This window comes from Orcinus orca, chromosome 1, assembly GCF_937001465.1.
Source record: "Orcinus orca chromosome 1, mOrcOrc1.1, whole genome shotgun sequence".
In the NCBI taxonomy this organism is placed as follows: domain Eukaryota; kingdom Metazoa; phylum Chordata; class Mammalia; order Artiodactyla; family Delphinidae; genus Orcinus; species Orcinus orca.
In genome coordinates, this window is record NC_064559.1 from 51153934 (window position 1) to 51171754 (window position 17821).

The following is a 17821-nucleotide window of genomic DNA, read 5'->3' on the forward strand; positions in this document are numbered from 1 at the left end:
TTGTGCCAGTACCATACTGTCTTGATTACTGTAGCTTTGTTGTATAGTCTGAAGTCAGGGAGGCTGATTCCTCTAGCTCTGTTTTTCAGTCTCAAGATTGTTTTGGCTATTCGTGGTCTTTTGTGTTTCCATACAAATTGTGAAATTTTTTGTTCTACTTCTGTGAAAAATGCCAGTGGTAGTTTGATAGGGATTACACTGAATCTGTAGATTGCTTTGGGTAGTAGAGTCATTTTCACAGTGTAGATTCTTCCAATCCAAGGACATGGTATATCTCTCCATCTATTTGTATCATCCTTAATTTCTTTCATCAGTGTCTTATAATTTTCTGCATACAGGTCTTTTGTCTCCTTAGGTAGGTTTATTATGAGATATTTTATTCTTTTTGTTGCAACGGTAAATGGGAGTGTTTTCTTGATTTCACTTTCAGATTTCTCATCATTAGTGTATAGAAATGCCAGAGATTTCTGTGCATTAATTTTGTATCTGCTACTTTACCAAATTCATTGATTAGCTCTAGTAGGTTTCTGGTAGCATCTTTAGGATTCTCTATGTATAGCATCATGTCATCTGCAAACAGTGACAGCTTCACTTCTTCTTTTCCGATTTGGATTCCTTTTATTTCCTTTTCTTCTCTGATTGCTGTGGCTAAAACTTCCGGAACTATGTTGAATAAGAGTGGTGAGAGTGGGCAACCTTGTCTTGCTCCTGATCTTAGTGGAAATGCTTTCAGTTTTTCACCATTGAGGACGATGTTGGCTGTGGGTTTGTCATATATGGCCTTTATTATGTTGAGGAAAGTTCCCTCTATGCCTACTTTCTGGAGGGTTTTTATCATAAATGGGTGTGGAATTTTGTCAAAAGCTTTCTCTGCATCTATTGAGATGACCATATGGTTTTTCTCCTTCAATTTGTTAATATGGTGTATCACACTGATTGATTTGCATATATTGAAGAATCCTTGCATTCCTGGATAAACCCCACTTGATCATGGTGTATGATCCTTTTAATGTGCTGCTGGATTCTGTTTGCTAGTATTCTGTAGAGGATTTTTGCATCTATGTTCATCAGTGATATTGGCCTGTAGTTTTCTTTCTTTGTGACATCCTTATCTGGTTTTGGTATCAAGGTGATGGTGGCCTCGTAGAATGAGTTTGGGAATGTTCCTCCCTCTGCTATATTTTGGAAGAGTTTGAGAAGGACAGGTGATAGCTCTTCTCTAAATGTTTGATAGAATTCGCCTGTGAAGCCATCTGGTCCTGGGCTTTTGTTTGTTGGAAGATTTTTAATCACAGTTTCAATTTCAGTGCTTGTGATTGGTCTGTTCATATTTTCTATTTCTTCCTGATTCAGCCTTGGCACGTTGTGCATTTCTAACAATTTGTCCATTTCTTCCAGGTTGTCCATTTTATTGGCATAGAGTTGCTTGTAGTAATCCCTCATGATCTTTTGTATTTCTGCAGTGTCAGCTGTTACTTCTCCTTTTTCATTTCTAATTCTATTGAGTCTTCTCCCTTTTCTTGATGAGTCTGGCTAATGGTTTATCAATTTTGTTTATCTTCTCAAAGAACCAGCTTCTGGTTTTATTGATCTTTGCTATCGTTTCCTTCATTTCTTTTTCATTTATTTCTGATCTGACCTTTATGATTTCTTTCCTTCTGCTAACTTTGGGGGTTTTTTGTTCTTTTTTCTCTAATTGCTTTGGGTGTAAGGTTAGGTTGTTTATTTGAGAGGTTTCTTGTTTCTTGAGGTAGAATTGTATTTCTATAAACTTCCCTCTTAGAACTGCTTTTGCTACATCCCATAGGTTTTGGGTCGTCATGTAACCATTGTCATTTGTTTCTATGTATTTTTTGATTTCCTCTTTGATTTCTTCAGTGATCACTTCGTTATTAAGTAGTGTATTGCTTAGCCTCCATGTGTTTGTATTTTTTACAGGTCTTTTCCTGTAATTGGTATCTAGTCTCACAGCATTGTGGTCGGAAAAGATACTTGATACAATTTCAATTTTCTTAAATTTACCAAGGCTTGATTTGTGACCCAAGATATGATCTATCCTGGAGAATGTTCCATGAGCACTTGAGAAAAATGTGTATTCTGTTGTTTTTGGATGGAATGTCCTATAAATGTCAATTAAGTCCATCTTGTTTAATGTATCATTTAAAGCTTGTGTTTCCTTATTTATTTTCATTTTGGATGATCTGTCCATTGGTGAAAGTGGGGTGTTAAAGTCCCCTACTATGAGTGTGTTACTGTCAATTTCCTCTTTTATGGCTATTAGTATTTGCCTTATGTATTGAGGTGCTCCTATGTTGGGTGCATACATATTTACAATTGTTGTATCTTCTTCTTGGATCAATCCCTTGACCATTATGTAGTGTCCTTTTTGTCTCTTCTAATAGTCTTTATTTTAAAGTCTATTTTGTCTGATATGAGAATTGCTACTCCAGCTTTCGTTTGGTTTCCATTTGCATGGAATATCTTTTTCCATCCCCTTATTTTCAGTCTGTATGTGTCTCTAGGTCTGAAGTGGGTCTCTTGTAGACAGCATATATATGGGTCTTGTTTTTGTATCCATTCAGCCAATCTGTGTCTTTTGGTGGGAGCATTTAGTCCATTTACATTTAAGGTAATTATCGATATGTATGTTCCTATTCCCATTTTCTTAATTGTTTTTGATTCGTTATTGTAGGTCTTCTCCTTCTCTTGTGTTTCTTGCCTGGAGAAGTTCCTTTAGCATTTGTTGTAAAGCTGGTTTGGTGGTGCTGAACTCTCTCAGCTTTTGCTTGTCTGTAAAGGTTTTAATTTCTCCATCAAATCTGAGTGAGATCCTTGCTGGGTAGAGTAATCTTGGTTACAGGTTTTTCTCCTTCATCACTTTAAGTATGTCCTGCCAGTCCCTTCTGGCTTGCAGAGTTTCTGCTGAAAGATCAGCTGTTAACCTTATGGGGATTCCCTTGTGTGTTATTTGTTGTCTTTCCCTTGCTGCTTTTAATATATTTTCTTTGTATTTAATTTTTGACAGTTTGATTAATATGTGTCTTGGCATATTTCTCCTTGGATTTATCCTGTATGGGACTCTCTGTGCTTCCTGGACTTGATTAACTATTTCCTTTCCCATATTAGGGAAGTTTTCAACTATAATCTCTTCAAATATTTTCTCAGTCTCTTTCTTCTTCTCTTCTTCTTCTGGAACCCCTATAATTCGAATGTTGGTGCATTTAATGTTGTCCCAGAGGTCTCTGAGACTGTCCTCAGCTCTTTTCATTCTTTTTTCTTTATTCTGCTCTGCAGTAGTTATTTCCACTATTTTATCTTCCAGGTCACTTATCCATACTTCTGCCACAGTTATTCTGCTATTGATCCCTTCTAGAGTATTTTTAATTTCATTTATTGTGTTGTACATCGTTGCTTGTTTCATCTTTAGTTCTTCTAGGTCCTTGTTAAATGTTTCTTGCATTTTTTCTATTCTATTTCCAAGATTTTGGATCATCTTTACTATCATTATTCTGAATTCTTTTTCAGGTAGACTGCCTATTTCCTCTTCATTTGTTGGGTCTGGTGGGTTTTTATCTTGCTCTTTCATCTGCTGTGTGTTTTCCTGTTTTCTCATTTTGCTTATCTTACTGTGTTTGGGGTCTCCTTTGTGCAGGGTTCATAGTTCCCGTTGTTTCTGGTGTCTGTCCCCAGTGGCTAAAGTTAGTTCAGTGGGTTGTGTAGGCTTCCTGGTGGAGGGGACTAGTGCCTGTGTTTTGGTGGATGAGGCTGGATCTTGTCTTTCTGGTGGGCAGGTCCACGTCTGGTGGTGTGTTTCGGGGTGTCTGTGGACTTATTATGATTTTAGGCAGCCTCTCTGCTAATGGGTGGGGTTGGGTTCCTGTCTTGCTAGTTGTTTGGCATAGGGTGTCCAGCACTGTGGCTTGCTGGTCGTTGAGTGAAGCTGGGTGTTGGTGTTGAGATGGAGATCTCTGGGAGATTTTCGCCGTCTGATATTACATGGAGCTGGGAGGTCTCTTGTGGACCAGTGTCCTGAAGTTGGCTCTCCCACCTCAGTGGCACAGCACTGACTCCTGGCTGCAGCACCAAGAGCCTTCATCCACACGGCTTAGAATAAAGGGGAGAAAAAGTAGAAAGAAAGAAAGAAAGAGGATAAAATAAAATAAAGTAAGGTAAAATAAAATAAGGTTATTAAAATAAAAAATAATTATTAAGAAAAAAAAGTTTTTTTAAAAAGTAAAACAAAAAAACGGACGGATAGAACCCTAGGACAAATGGTGAAAGCAAAGCTATACAGACAAAATCTCACACAGAAGTATACACATACACACTCACAAAAAGAGGAAAAGGGGAAAAAATAAATCTTGCTCTCAAAGTCCACCTCCTCAATTTGGGATGATTCGTTGTCTATTCAGGTATTCCACAGATGCAGGGTACATCAAGTTGATTGTGGAGATTTAATCTGCTGCTACTGAGGCTGCTGGGAGAGATTTCCCTTTCTCTTCTTTGTTCACAGAGCTCCCGGGGTTCAGCTTTGGATTTGGCCCCGCCTCTGCGTGTAGGTCACTGGAGGGTGTCTGTTCTTCGCTCAGGACGGGGTTAAAGGAGCTGCTGATTTGGGGGCTCTGGCTCACTCAGGCCGGCGGGAGGGAGGGGTACGGAGTGCTGGGCGAGCCTGTGGCAGCAGAGGCCAGCGTGACGTTGCACCAGCCTGAGGCGTGCCGTGCGTTCTCCCAGGGAAGTTGTCCCTGGATCCCAGGACCCTGGCAGTGGCAGGCTGCACAGGCTCCCCGGAAGTGGGGTGTGGATAGTGACCTGTGCTCGCACACAGGCTTCTTGGTGGTGGCAGCAGCAGCCTTAGCGTCTCATGCCCGTCTCTGTGGTCTGCGCTGTTAGCCGCGGCTTGCGCCCGTCTCTGGAGCTCCTTTAAGCAGCGCTCTTAATCCCCTCTCCTTGTGCACCAGGAAACAAAGAGGGAAGAAGAAGTCTCTTGCGTCTTCGGCAGGTCCAGACTTTTCCCCGGACTCCCTCCCAGCTAGCCGTGGTGCACTAGCCCCTTCAGGCTGTGTTCACGCTGCCAGTCCTCTCCCTGCGCTCCGACCGAAGCCCGAGCCTCAGCTCCCAGCCCCGCCTGCCCCTGCTTGAGCTGACAAGCCTCTCGGGCTGGTCGGCACCGATCCTCTGTGCGGGAATCTCTCCGCTTTGGCCTCCGCACCCCTGTGGCTGCGCTCTCCTCCTCGGCTCCAAAGCTCCCCCCTATCCGCCACCCGCAGTCTCCGCCCGCGAAGCGCTTTCCTAGTGTATGGAAACCTTTCTTCCTTCACAGCTCCCTCCCACTGGTGCAGGTCCCGTCCCTATTCTTTTTTCTCTGTTTATTCTTTTTTCTTTTGCCCTACCCAGGTATGTGGGGAGTTTCTTGCCTTTTGGAAGGTCTGAGGTCTTCTGCCAGCATTCAGTAGGTGTTCTGTAGGAGTTGTTCCACATGTAGATGTATTTCTGATGTATCTGTGGGGAGGAACGTGATCTCCACATCTTACTCTTCCGCCATCTTTCCCCCTCTCTCCACCAATGTGATTTTAAAGTTGGTTTGCTGAGAGTCCTTGTAGCTTAATCTTTTCTTAATCTTTTCTTAAGGGCACTTAATCTTTTCAGGGGCTTCTCAGACAACAAGCAATACTTTTTGTATATCACATTACTCTCCCACATATTTCAAAACTACGTAACCAATCTGAAACCTCCAAAATCAAAGATGGAAAGTTAACATCTACGTGTCTAGGGTTGGCATGTTTGATATATGACATGTTTTCATGTACTTTTAGAATATTATATCTATCTCTAAGTCATTAAAAACTCACCTAAAACTCCTATGAATTGCAATAATTTATCTCCCTGAATATTTGCTGATTTTTTTTCTTAAATATTATAATATATATATATATATTTGTTCTGCAAAAAGTTGAGGATTTGGGATTCCCTCTCACCCTCATCCCTCTACTGCTCATGGACTGAACGAATCAACAAATATTTACTGAATACCTACTATGGGACAGGCCTTGAGGACAGAATGGTGAATAATATAGAAGATAATAATACTTGCTTTTACGACATTTACAGATCTGTACAAATGAAGAGCAAATGAAGAAAGGAGATACTCTACACTTTTCAGTTTACCTTGATTTCATCAAGGTTATTTGGATTTTTCACTCGTCGGAAATAACTAGAGTTGATTCTACATGGCTTCATCCAGACAGGCTGATTCAAGTTGGGATCCTCGGCAAATATTTCTTCAAAAATCTCTTTTGTTAAATCAAAAACCGCCTTGATAGAGAAAAATAAACAAATTAAAATGGCTAAGAATCCAAATTTCAGACAACAGAGAGAAGTTTAAAAATTAGAATTATCCTTCCATGTTACATACCTGTTTGTACACCCTTTTACTAGTGCTTTCTATATCTAGACCCTTACTGGCACAGCCAAGCAGTTTTGTAGGAATACTGATGCTGTGAAGATCATGACCTAATTCTTTCCAATTCCAAAGTTCTTCTGCTGCATTGTGTACAAGAATTTCTACTTCCTCCGCAGTATGTGGGACTGCCAATAATGTTTCACATGGCTTTTGTAGAGCTCCCTTAGGTTCTGCCATTAGAGGTACAATTGTTTCTTCTGCCTTATTCTTTTGTACCTTGTGAGAAGAGCTCAAACCAAAGTCTTCATCAAACCAGTCTTGATCATCTCCTAACACGCTCAGGAACTCCCGGCTAATCTCAAGTTCAGCAAGTCTCTTAGCAAGCTCTTCCTGCCCACTGGCACCGAATACTGGACTCTCCTACAGAAATGGAACCATTCAAACAGAGCACCATTTAGTAACCTCAGATCACTTAACAAGTTTGGGCTTTTTTTTTAAAGACAAAGCAAATATATTATTTGTATATTCACTATTTCTCTGTAAATAAGCAAGACAGAAACGATATGGTGGCTACTAATGAACAATTTAAGAAAAAACTATCCTGTTTCCTGTAATTCTGCTCACATAAGCCTTACAACTGATTTTAATAAAATGTTTATTGATCATTTTTTCCTTTTTGTATCATCATTATTCTGTTTCTGAAGAACTGTTTTGCTTCTGAGATATGGAAATGAGATATAAAATTCTCACCTTTGGTGATTATCTAGCTCAAGTTACTCAAATTCATTACTGCTGTTCAGTTGTCCATGGGCAACCTAAATAAGTTGATGGTCTGAGTATATGTCATAATGGATACATTTCAGTTTTACCAGAGTCAACATCACAACTGGTAATTTCTGCAAGGCAACTATGACTGAGTAGATATGTGAACAAATAATTTCATAGCCAAAAAAGAACTGGGTTGAGAACCAATGGAAATCTCCACGGAATAAATTTATTCAGTGAATCCAGAAAGAAATCTAATCTGTGGACAGTATACAGGGGTTTTCAACCCAGCATAAACCTGCCAGTGTTTATGACAACTCTCTAGTGACCACTCATGACATAATAGAGGACAATTATACTGCAGACAGAAAAACAGCTACATGGCCTTTACAAACTACTGAAGTGATCTTTGTTTAACAAATAACACATCACCAAAAAACCTATCAGGAGCTACAGAATTAAAATGTACTATAAAGGCAAGGTTAATTGACATTTTCTCTAGACAAAATACTTACAGGTCTAGGACACATATCTGGTGAGGAAATCTCTTCTTTCTCATCTTCCAATTCAGACCTTAAGAAGCAACCTGGAACACTTGGTGACTGTTCCTCAAGATTCTGGGATAGGCCTTGGGGTGGTACTTTCTTTTGATCATCAACAAGAAGCTCTTGATTGCTAAGCTGGATTTTCTCATTCCTAGCTTTTTTGATTTGTTGTAGTTGATTGACTGTGTCCTTCACAAAGACTTTTAGTAAACTATCTGTCAGTAAGCTGACTGTTTCTAGTTGTTCCTTTGACTTTTTTTCCTCACTTGGTGGTGACCTCAGTTGGGCTTCCAATTGGTTCTTTTCTCTTGCTAAAAGGTCCAGAAGTGGGGTAGAAAGCTTTTCTGAAACTTCTGGATATAGGTTCTCTTCCTTTTCGGTAAACTGCTGTTGCTTCCTTAATTCTTCAGAAAAGGTATTACCTAAAGCATTGTCTTCTACAGCAGTGGAAACCTTTTCCGTGGCACCAGAAACAAGGTCTTTGTTTTCCTTTGAAGAAATCAGTGAATCCACTGAATTCTGCTGGTGAATATGGGTTTCAAGTACTCCAGAAATGTCCTGTGTATTGTCTGTTTCTATTTTAAGGCTTCTATCAACTGAGGCTTCTGTGTCATGCATACTAGGTTGAGATTCCTTATAAAAACACTCAATCGCATCCTTTTCTCTGTCAAACTTGGGACCCTCTGTATCTTTTTGTTCTTGATTATAGTATTGATATTGTTCATCTGAATAAGAGTCTTCATCTTCATTTATGTCTACATAGTCATCAAAGTTTTCTGAAATGTGAGATATTTTTTGAGGAGGAGCAAAAATCCCATGCTTCTCTTTGCACACAAAGTATACAATGCCATCATATGTTCCACTGTTGTTTCCTTCAGGTTTATCCAACTCCACTCCAGCCCAAAATCCTTTAGCAAAACTAGTCACACCTTTGAATCGAAGAGTTCCTGGCTGAACATTGCCAATCAACACCCTATCACCGATGTGGAAATCAAGTAACTCATCTGCAAGAGAAGCTGAAGCTAAGGAAGGGGATTCAGTAAGTCTCTGTTCATGCTCTACATCACTGCGCTCCTTACTTTTCATAAGCTCAGTGGGGGACTTGAGTTCTAATAGCCTTTCAGAATGGACACTGCTATGAATAGAAAGGCTTTTCTCACTGAGGCACTCACTGATTTCATCATCACTACCAAAGCTAGTGGCTCTACTTCTAGAGATCCTTGTTGCCTGTGACTTCTCTCTGCAAGACTGAGAGTCTTTCCTGAGTGACAACAAAGATGTCACCTCAAAGTCATCTTTGTACAATTCAGCTGAAATGTCTTTCTTGAAAGAAGATACTTCAAAATCTTCAGAGTATGATATCTCTTTACATGCAAAAAGATGTTCTGACCAAGATGAGTCTCTGCCCTTTATATTCTTTTGTACGTGAGTGTCTTTTTCTGATTGGATGGTTGCCCTATGACCCATATCTTGATCTGACTGTCTCTCTTCTGACTCTTTTTTATGAAGATTTTCAATGGCTAATCTAACTAAGTCTTTCTGAACACTTATAGAATCTAAAGAAAGATCTTTCCTTGAAAGAATTTCAGATGAATCTCCCTGTTCCAGGTCTAGTGTCAGGAAGACATCAGGCTTCCTAGATTGTTTAGAATAGGCATCTTCAATTGCACTCTCCTCCAATTTTGCATATTCTACTTCATGTATTTCTGATTTTTGACTAGATTCTTTTTCAACCTTGGCATCTGACACATCAAGAATTCTATTAGAGGCAGTTAATTCTTTGAGAAGAGGTAATGAAGGGACATTTTCTAGAGAATCTCCAGAGTCTGCTCTGGTTCTCCTTGATGATCTGAGAATTGGAGAAGAAGTCTGAAAGTGCTCTTCTGTTCGACTGTCCAATTCAATCATTCTCTTTGCATATGCAGATAAAGAGCTTTCTGACACTGATCTCTCAGAACCTGCCAATGCAGCATCTTAAAGGGAAAAAAAAGATCACATCAAAATTATCTAATTCAATTTCTGGAACCAAAGTTTAAATAAAAGCTAAATATTGGTGAGAAAAAGCTCTGGTCAATAAATAGGACCTGTTTTACAGGTTACAGTATAAGGTAAGTTTTTCCTTTAAGAGAATATACTGTACCAACAATAAACAGAACATTTAAAAAATGACTGAAAATTTAAAGTTTGGTATAATTTTTTAAGTGTTGTCAACTTACAAAGTAAAGAAAAATGGATCAAAGTTTATGGAAATGTTAATCCTCAAATCATGCAAAAACAGAATTGTATGATGGATATTACATATATTCTTCGAAAACAAAAGCAATGAAGGAAGGACAAATGCAGGGACTTCAACTAACCTCTTGAATGTAAAAAAGGAAAAAAAATCAATTATTTCTGCCACTATAGCACTTTAAGAGCTAAAATTGCAAAATAAGAAGAAAATAAGGTTTGATGAACTAACAAACCACGAATTACAAGTTTTAAATTCAAATCTCTGTTTTGTCATTGTTACTAGGTAGGCTTTTTCATGTCTCAGTTTTATTTCCTCATTGAATTACACTTTATTTTCAATAGTTCTTATCTTTCTTTGGATTAAATTGAAAAAAAATGTATGTAACTACTTACACTGAGAAACAGCATAGGCTGAAAATATATATAATCAGATACAAAATCTGATTAAGGGAGAATTTAGATAATGACGATACACTCACAGCCATTTTGGATTAATGTCTTTATGCCTCAGTTTTCATCAGTTATTGGGACAATAAAGACTGATTCACATAACTTAGGCATAACCAACAAATCACTTTAAAATAGTAACTTAAAATAACTTAAAATAAAAGTAAAAGTAACTTAAAATATTAAATAATCTATTATCTTTAAGAAATTCACTTTTTAACCAAAAAGCTGCAGAGGTGGAATTTTGTAACTTGTATAATCTTTAGTCTATGTAGATACTATGTGATTATTTTTTCTAGTTACATACCAACATGTTCAGCAATAGACTCCAGGGATCCTCTGGAACGTTCTGACTCTGTCAGTGATTTCCAATTCTTTGCTGTTTCAGATCTAAAGTAGAAAAATTAATAAACAGAAATAAATGTATTGCTGATACTGTAATAACTGGTAACAAAAAGCAGTCAATTCTTAGACAACTGCTTCTTTTTTCTTCTTCGCAGGAAGTATTCCAACCTTTGCCACTTCCACCAAGTCTATTTGTGGCCTTCATCACACTCAGTAGATGATCTTGCCTCTTTTAATGAGAGAAACAGAGGCCATCAGCATGACCCTTCTTATCTTCAACCTTTTTACCTACAAATTTATCTATATTCACAGCCATCCCAACTGCCTTTCCTCCTGTCTGCAAGGAAGAAAAAGGTGTATCTCTCACACTTGTTCAAACTTCTTTCTGCCCCAAATCCCATACATTTCCACAGCCTCATTGATGGTACTCTTCAACTGTCCATTCTTTTTCCTACAATCTTTAGTCCTTCAATCTGGTGACTTTTTTCCCCTCAGCTTATATGCATGCCTCAAGCCTCAAAAAATCCCCCCCCCCGATCTTTTTCTTCCCTTGTTTTTTAAAGTTTTTATTTTATACTGGACTGTAGTTGACTTACAATGTTCTGTTAGTTTCAGGTATACAGCAAAGTGATTCAGTTATACATATATCTATTCTTTTTAAAATTCTTTTCCCATTTAGGTTGTTAAAGAATACTGAGCAGACTTTTCCCCCTCAATTCTTTATTCCTCCACCTGGTGCTACTGTCCTCTTTCATGCTTTAAGTTGACATTCACAATCTTCATTTCCTTGCTTTCTTTTTATTTGCTAAGTCATAATATTTGGCTTCTACTCCTACTTCTTTATAACCCCCTTAAATGTTGCTATTTTATCATATTTAGTACTTGGCTCCCTTTTATTCTCTCTGAATTTGCAGACCTTTTTCACCCAAATGTTCACCCAAATGTTGTTATATTTATAGCTTCAACCACCATCTATATGCTGATCACCCCAAATTAAAAAGCTAACATCTTTCCTGGATAATTCCACTTAGATGAACTACAGGTACCTCAAAATTAACATTTTAAAACCAAAATCATAAGACTCCCACCGAAGAACACCTAATTTTCCATTTAGGTTAGTGGAACTTTGACCCAACAAACTACTATTTAAGAGAAACACGGGAGTCATCCAGCTTTTTCCTGCTTCCCTATCTAGCACTTTAATTTGTAAAGTATACGTCTTAAAAATTCCTAAAATCGATCTCCTATTCTCTATTCTTATTACAGTGCATTATCTGAGGGCTGGCTTAGACTACTGTTATCCCTGCTTCTAAACTTACCCCTTTCTATCTTTCCTTCATATTGTAGTCAGAAAGATTTCTCTAAACAGAAATCTGATTCTACCATTCTCTGGTTAATAAAACTATAAAACCATTCAATGGATTGTAGAAATTAAAATAAAACTTATGTATAATGTAATATAAAGGAAAAATGTATAAGTAACAAAATTACACACAAAATCTAAGCATAAAAAATCCTAGATGGGGCTTCCCTGGTGGCGCAGTAGTTGAGAGTTCGCCTGCTGATGCAGGAGACATGGGTTCATGCCCCAGTCTGGGAAGATCCCACATGCCGCGGAGCGGCTAGGCCTGTGAGCCATGGCCGCTGAGCCTGTGCGTCCGGAGCCTGTGCTCCGCAACGGGAGAGGCCACAACAGTGAGAGGTCCGCGTAACGCAAAAAAAAAAAAAAAAAAAAACCTAGATGGAAATATATCTAATTGTTGACATTTGTTGTTTTGGGATAGTTAGGTATGATATGATTTAAACTTTTATCTTTTTACCACTTCCCTCAATATTCTAGTAGCAATAATAATAACAACTAATACATAGTGCTAATTGTGTGCTAGGCCCTGTTCTACGTTAAGTCTTTTAACTCTCATAACAAGTTTATTACTCAGGTGTTGGTATAGGGATCTAAATCCCTATTACAAAATTGAAACACAGACAGGTTAAATAACTTGCCCCAAATTAAAAAGCTAGCTGGTACTGGAGTCAGGATTCAAACCCAGGTAATGCTAAATTAATTGTAATGAGCCTCTATAACATTTCTAAAAAACATTTCTAAAATATTTCTAAAAAATATCCTAAAATATGCTTTTAAAAAAAATTTAACAGCGTCACATCTTCTAAAAAAGTAAATTAGAAACTACTAAGAATGCGTGAGTACAAGGTTATCACAATTTGTTTTTTATTTTTCCAGTCTCTTCTCCTAACTCCAGCTACATCCTATGATGTTCAGCTTCCATGATATGCCAAGCTCTCTGTTGCTTCTGGTCACTCATGAGTGCCCTTCTCTCTGAAATATCCCCTATTTCTCAGTCCCACTTACCTATATAACCTCTACTCACTCAAAATTTAGTTTAAATATTACTACCTGACTTTCTTATATACCATATTATATATTCTAATAGTGCTACTTTGTATCTTCTGTATTTGTATTCACTGATTGCATAATATTCTATCCCTGGAAAGAACCATCATTTACTGGGCTATTCACCAGTTCTGGACATAAAGGCTGCTTCCAGTGTTTATGTTATAAACATAATATAAAAGATGTTATTATAAACATATTCATGTAAATAGATATTTTTGATAGCCCATATTTTCTCAAGCTAGATTTTCAGAAGTGGAATTACTGAGTCAAAAGTTACAGATTGTTTTTGACTTTTGAAACATTGCCAAATTGTTTTCCAAAACAACTATACCAACCTACAATGCTATAATAGCAATGCTGGAGAGTACTATTTTTACAGCTCCCATCAGATATCAGGATTCAAAATATATTTTAAAATCTGTATCTTATTATAAATTCTATTTGTGATTATATCATAAATAACAAATTTACTTTAGTGAAACTGAAAATATAAACCAATATTTTCACTTCTACAATTTCACAGTTACCTAAAAGATAGCTTCTACTTAAAACCTTTCCTTATTCCTTTCTCAAACAAGGCAGAATATAGGTTAGTTATCAAAAATTTCTACCTGTGTAGTGGAAGGGGCTTGATCTTGGGTTTTTCAGAAGCTGAGGAGAGCGTTTTAATCTGAGGCTTGGCTGTTGGTGATGTTTCCAAATCTCGGCTAAGCTCGGCTTCAGTTTTCTTAATGAATTCATCATATGACTAAGTTTAGAAAAATCAAAGGAGTCACTACACAGAATTTTTTAAACTATCTTAAATTATAAAATAGTATATTTTATGGTAAAATATTCAAACCGTAAAAAAGATATAAAATTCTTTCTCCCTGCATCAGTATTATTTCCCAGAGTTCTAAAATCAGTTACTTGTATAGCCTTCTTGAAATAGTCTATGTATAAGCAAGCTGTATAATTGTAATACTAATATCAATTAGGAAATAACAGTCTCAGTCTACAGAAGTTTAATACTTTTGAAGCAATAGTTCAGGCCGTGCCACATTAAAAAACTTCTTTAGCTAATTATATAATTATTCTTTAAAGGATGCCTTAATACATTCCTGGTATTTTTAAGAAGTTTAGCCTTTACACTAAGTTTCAATGGCAGTAAGCTTCTTAAGGGGTGAGCACTTCAGGAATACAAATTTCAAGGAGAGAGAAGGGAGTGGTTGGGAGTATGATAATATAGAATTGCAAAAATATTTCTTAGTCATTAGCCATTCTGTAAACAAAACTTCACTAATTTATAATTCTAACTTGAATGAAATCTAAGGGAAGCCCTCCTTCTATTAGAAAACCTCCTCAGTTTTCTAGCCTAAAATTAATCCCTACTTTTACTTCTCTCACATTTAAGACCACAGCTGTTTTGCTCAACACGATATGTCCAGTACCTATTCACAGTGTCTGGCTCAAAGAAGGCTGAGTGAATGAGCAGATGGATGTTTGTCAACTGCTGCAGTTCCCTAAAACTTAGGCTAAAATCACTATTTTTATAACTATCACCGTCTATGTTACCTTCCTCTGAACTGTCAATGTTTTGATAAACATTGGTATTAAACATATACTACAGCTAGATGATTTGGCTAGCTAGGTATACATAAGGACAATGATTTCTCAGATCTGAAAGCTATACTTATATGAGTGTAGTTCATTTATTAAATATGTGATCAAATAAAATCCAAAAGGTTTTTTTCGTATGAACTGCTATGTATTATACATTTCTCTATCATATACTATAGTTGTAAAATCTAAATACAGAACTTTCTTTTGCCTTTATTTAAACCGTTTAATAGAATGTTGAATGAGATGGATCTTTTGTATCCTTCTCTAGATATCCTTCCGGGTGACATACCTATTAATGAACTTTTTGGGCAATGCCATTCAATCTAACAGTATTTCATTTAGCTTTCAATGGCTCCACATGACCTATAGCAGTACTTTTAAATCCTGGGCCCCACCCTAGACCAATTAAATCAAAATCTCTGGAAGTGAGCCTGGATATTTGTATTTTTCAAAAAAGCTCCTCAGTTAATTCTAATGTATAGTCAGGTTGAACGCTACAGACCCATACAGGATGAAGTCCAAACTTATCAGCCTGGTTTCTAAGGCCCTGAACATGATCTTTATTTTTAAATTTTGTTCCTCACTACTTTCCAACATGAACTTCTCAGCATGGCCACTGAATCTTAACCACTTTTTCTTACTTCTAAACATATGTGCAAGTTATAATTCCCATTCCCATCTCTGTATTGTGTGCCTGTGTAAACGTCTATCTTCTCCAGATCTGTTAGCAGGTCTATTTTCTATGTGGAAGATAATGTAGTGTAACAGCAGGGGCACAGAATTTGGAATTCGAGCTAGATTAAAATCCTAGTTTTAACACATGTGAGCTGTGTGTCTCTGGATATCATTAATCTCACTAAAACTTAGTTTCCTCATCTGTAAAAGAGGGATAGTAATATCTACACCTTGTTACTTTGAGGATAAAATGAAAAATACGTGTAAAGTAATTAGCTGAGTTTCCAGCACATAAATATGCACCTGATTAATTAATGTAGGAGGACACATGTTTGGTGTTACCACACAAGGATGATTAAGAGAACAGAAATTCTGGCTAAGCATAACAAAGAGCTTTCTAACACTTAGAGCACCTCGAGTCCAACCGATGAAACCAACTGCCTTGAAAATCTGAAATTTGCTATTACTGGAAGTGTCTGGATAGAAGCTGAATGATCAGGTCAGGCCATGAGAAGGGATTCTTATGATGAGCAGGAAGTTCAGACCGGTTCTATAACGAATGTGATGTTTAGGAACACTAGGCTGGCAGAATGCATGTAAGCTATAGGGAAGCGACCAGAGGCAGGGACATTTAAGAGGCTATGTAGACAACAGAGGCAGGAGGACATAAGGGCCCCAAATAGCTTGATGGCAGTAGGAATGGAAAGGGACAAGCAAGAAGATTTATGAAAAAAGTACCAATGGGATCTGGTGACTGAATGGATGGGAGAAAACAGAATGAGGAAGACATAAAAACTAGGTTTCCAGACTGGGGTAGGATCAGGGAAGGTTGCTAGAGTTAAGGAAAGTCAAGTTTACAGTTATTATTTAGGAGCCATTCAAACAGTACAAAGAGTCGTACTAATAAGTCGTGTGGCATGAAACACCACTCCGCTTTAAAAAAAAAAAAAAGGCAGTAACAGTTCCAATAGCTAGGATTATTTATCTAACGGTTCTTTGCTTTAGAGGACACGGATATCAATTTTTCTTTCATAGGCCTAATCTTTCTTCTGTAGAAAAAAACTTATTTTAATACTTTTACTATTTACTTTAATACCTGATATTATAATATTTAACATTTTAATTTAATATTTAATTTAATCTTTCAAGCAAGAGTTTGTTCAGATTTTTTTTTAAAGTTAGGTTAAAATGTGGTACAAAATTAATATTGAAAAATTCTAATCCATTACTTTATTAACAACACTAAAAACATTTCAGGGTTCACATTTATATTAGCCTTGAAATTAAACCCCTTTCTTCTTATTTCTAACCTCCAATTGTTTGATTAGACTGGCTTCTTGGGCTTTCAGTCTTTCCTTTTGCCTTTTTTTCTGTTCCTTCTTCAGTTGGTCCACAACTGATTTTCTTTTCCGCAGCTCATCCTTCAGGGCTCTGATCCTACCTTCAATGTCACTCTGGTCAGATGTAGTTTCTAAAAGAGATACAGAATCTTTTTATTTAACTTAAAAATAAAGTTAACTCAGTAACTATTAATAAAAAGCACCAATGTAAAGTCAATCTAACATTTAAAATTTGAGCTTCAGAAAAAAATTATTAGTGATTTGCATCCTTTCTTTTCCCCTAAATCTCTATGGGGAGGGTGGGTGTCTTCCTATCTGTTTTCACTTTCTAATTGCACTATTTGAAACTGCAAATAAATCTCAAGGTACCCTGTTCTTGATAAGATAAGCAGCTGGAAGTTGAAAAACTTTTGGTTAGTAAACTTTGGACATTCTGCAAGGATTTAGTTCCTGGTGACAAGACAGCCATATTTAACTGTACTTCCTCTTGGTTATTAATAGTAGTTTGATAGTTTTTAAGTCATATTAAAATCAAAGTGGAATTTTAACATTTTAAATTGATTGTGAGTCATCAGCTGATGTCTTCACATCACATAAAAGGAGAGAGAAAAATTATAAAGAAATATACTCTGCAGTAAGCTTTCTTTGGAAGTTCTTAAAATATTTAAAATAACTGAAATGAAACTAGTTAAATCTTATTTTCTTCCCAACAATTCAGACACATATATACACATAAAGTAGATGTCCAGTCATAGCAAAATCATGAAAAAGACATTTCATTGTAAGTGTCATGCATATCTTATAAAAATAAGTATCATTTAAAAACACTGTTTATTTCACTACACATGGAAATTACATAAAAAAAAAAAAAAAGACTGTTCCTCACACCTCCTCCCTGAATCACACAATGGTGTCATTTAATGAGTGAGACATTTAATAGTCTTATAAGAGAAATACTATTGTATACAAATCTGAAGACTCAGATGTACATTACAACATTATATCATAAACAATCAGGTTTTTTCAAGCATTTCAGATTAAACTGCATAGAACT

At 36.8% G+C, this 17821-nt stretch overlaps 1 protein-coding gene across 1 annotated transcript in view; it reads right to left on the reverse strand.

Annotated features, from left to right (window-relative positions):
• The window catches only part of CEP350 (centrosomal protein 350), a 140013-nt gene that overhangs the window by 15435 nt on the left and 106757 nt on the right, over positions 1-17821 (reverse strand). Inside the window, exons 31-36 of the mRNA XM_049700523.1 lie at positions 16738-16898; positions 13762-13898; positions 10700-10782; positions 7684-9686; positions 6416-6823; positions 6169-6315 (exon numbers count right to left, since the gene is read on the reverse strand). Coding sequence (XP_049556480.1) covers positions 6169-6315; positions 6416-6823; positions 7684-9686; positions 10700-10782; positions 13762-13898; positions 16738-16898 — 2939 coding nt within the window. The remainder of the gene's footprint in view (positions 1-6168; positions 6316-6415; positions 6824-7683; positions 9687-10699; positions 10783-13761; positions 13899-16737; positions 16899-17821) is intronic.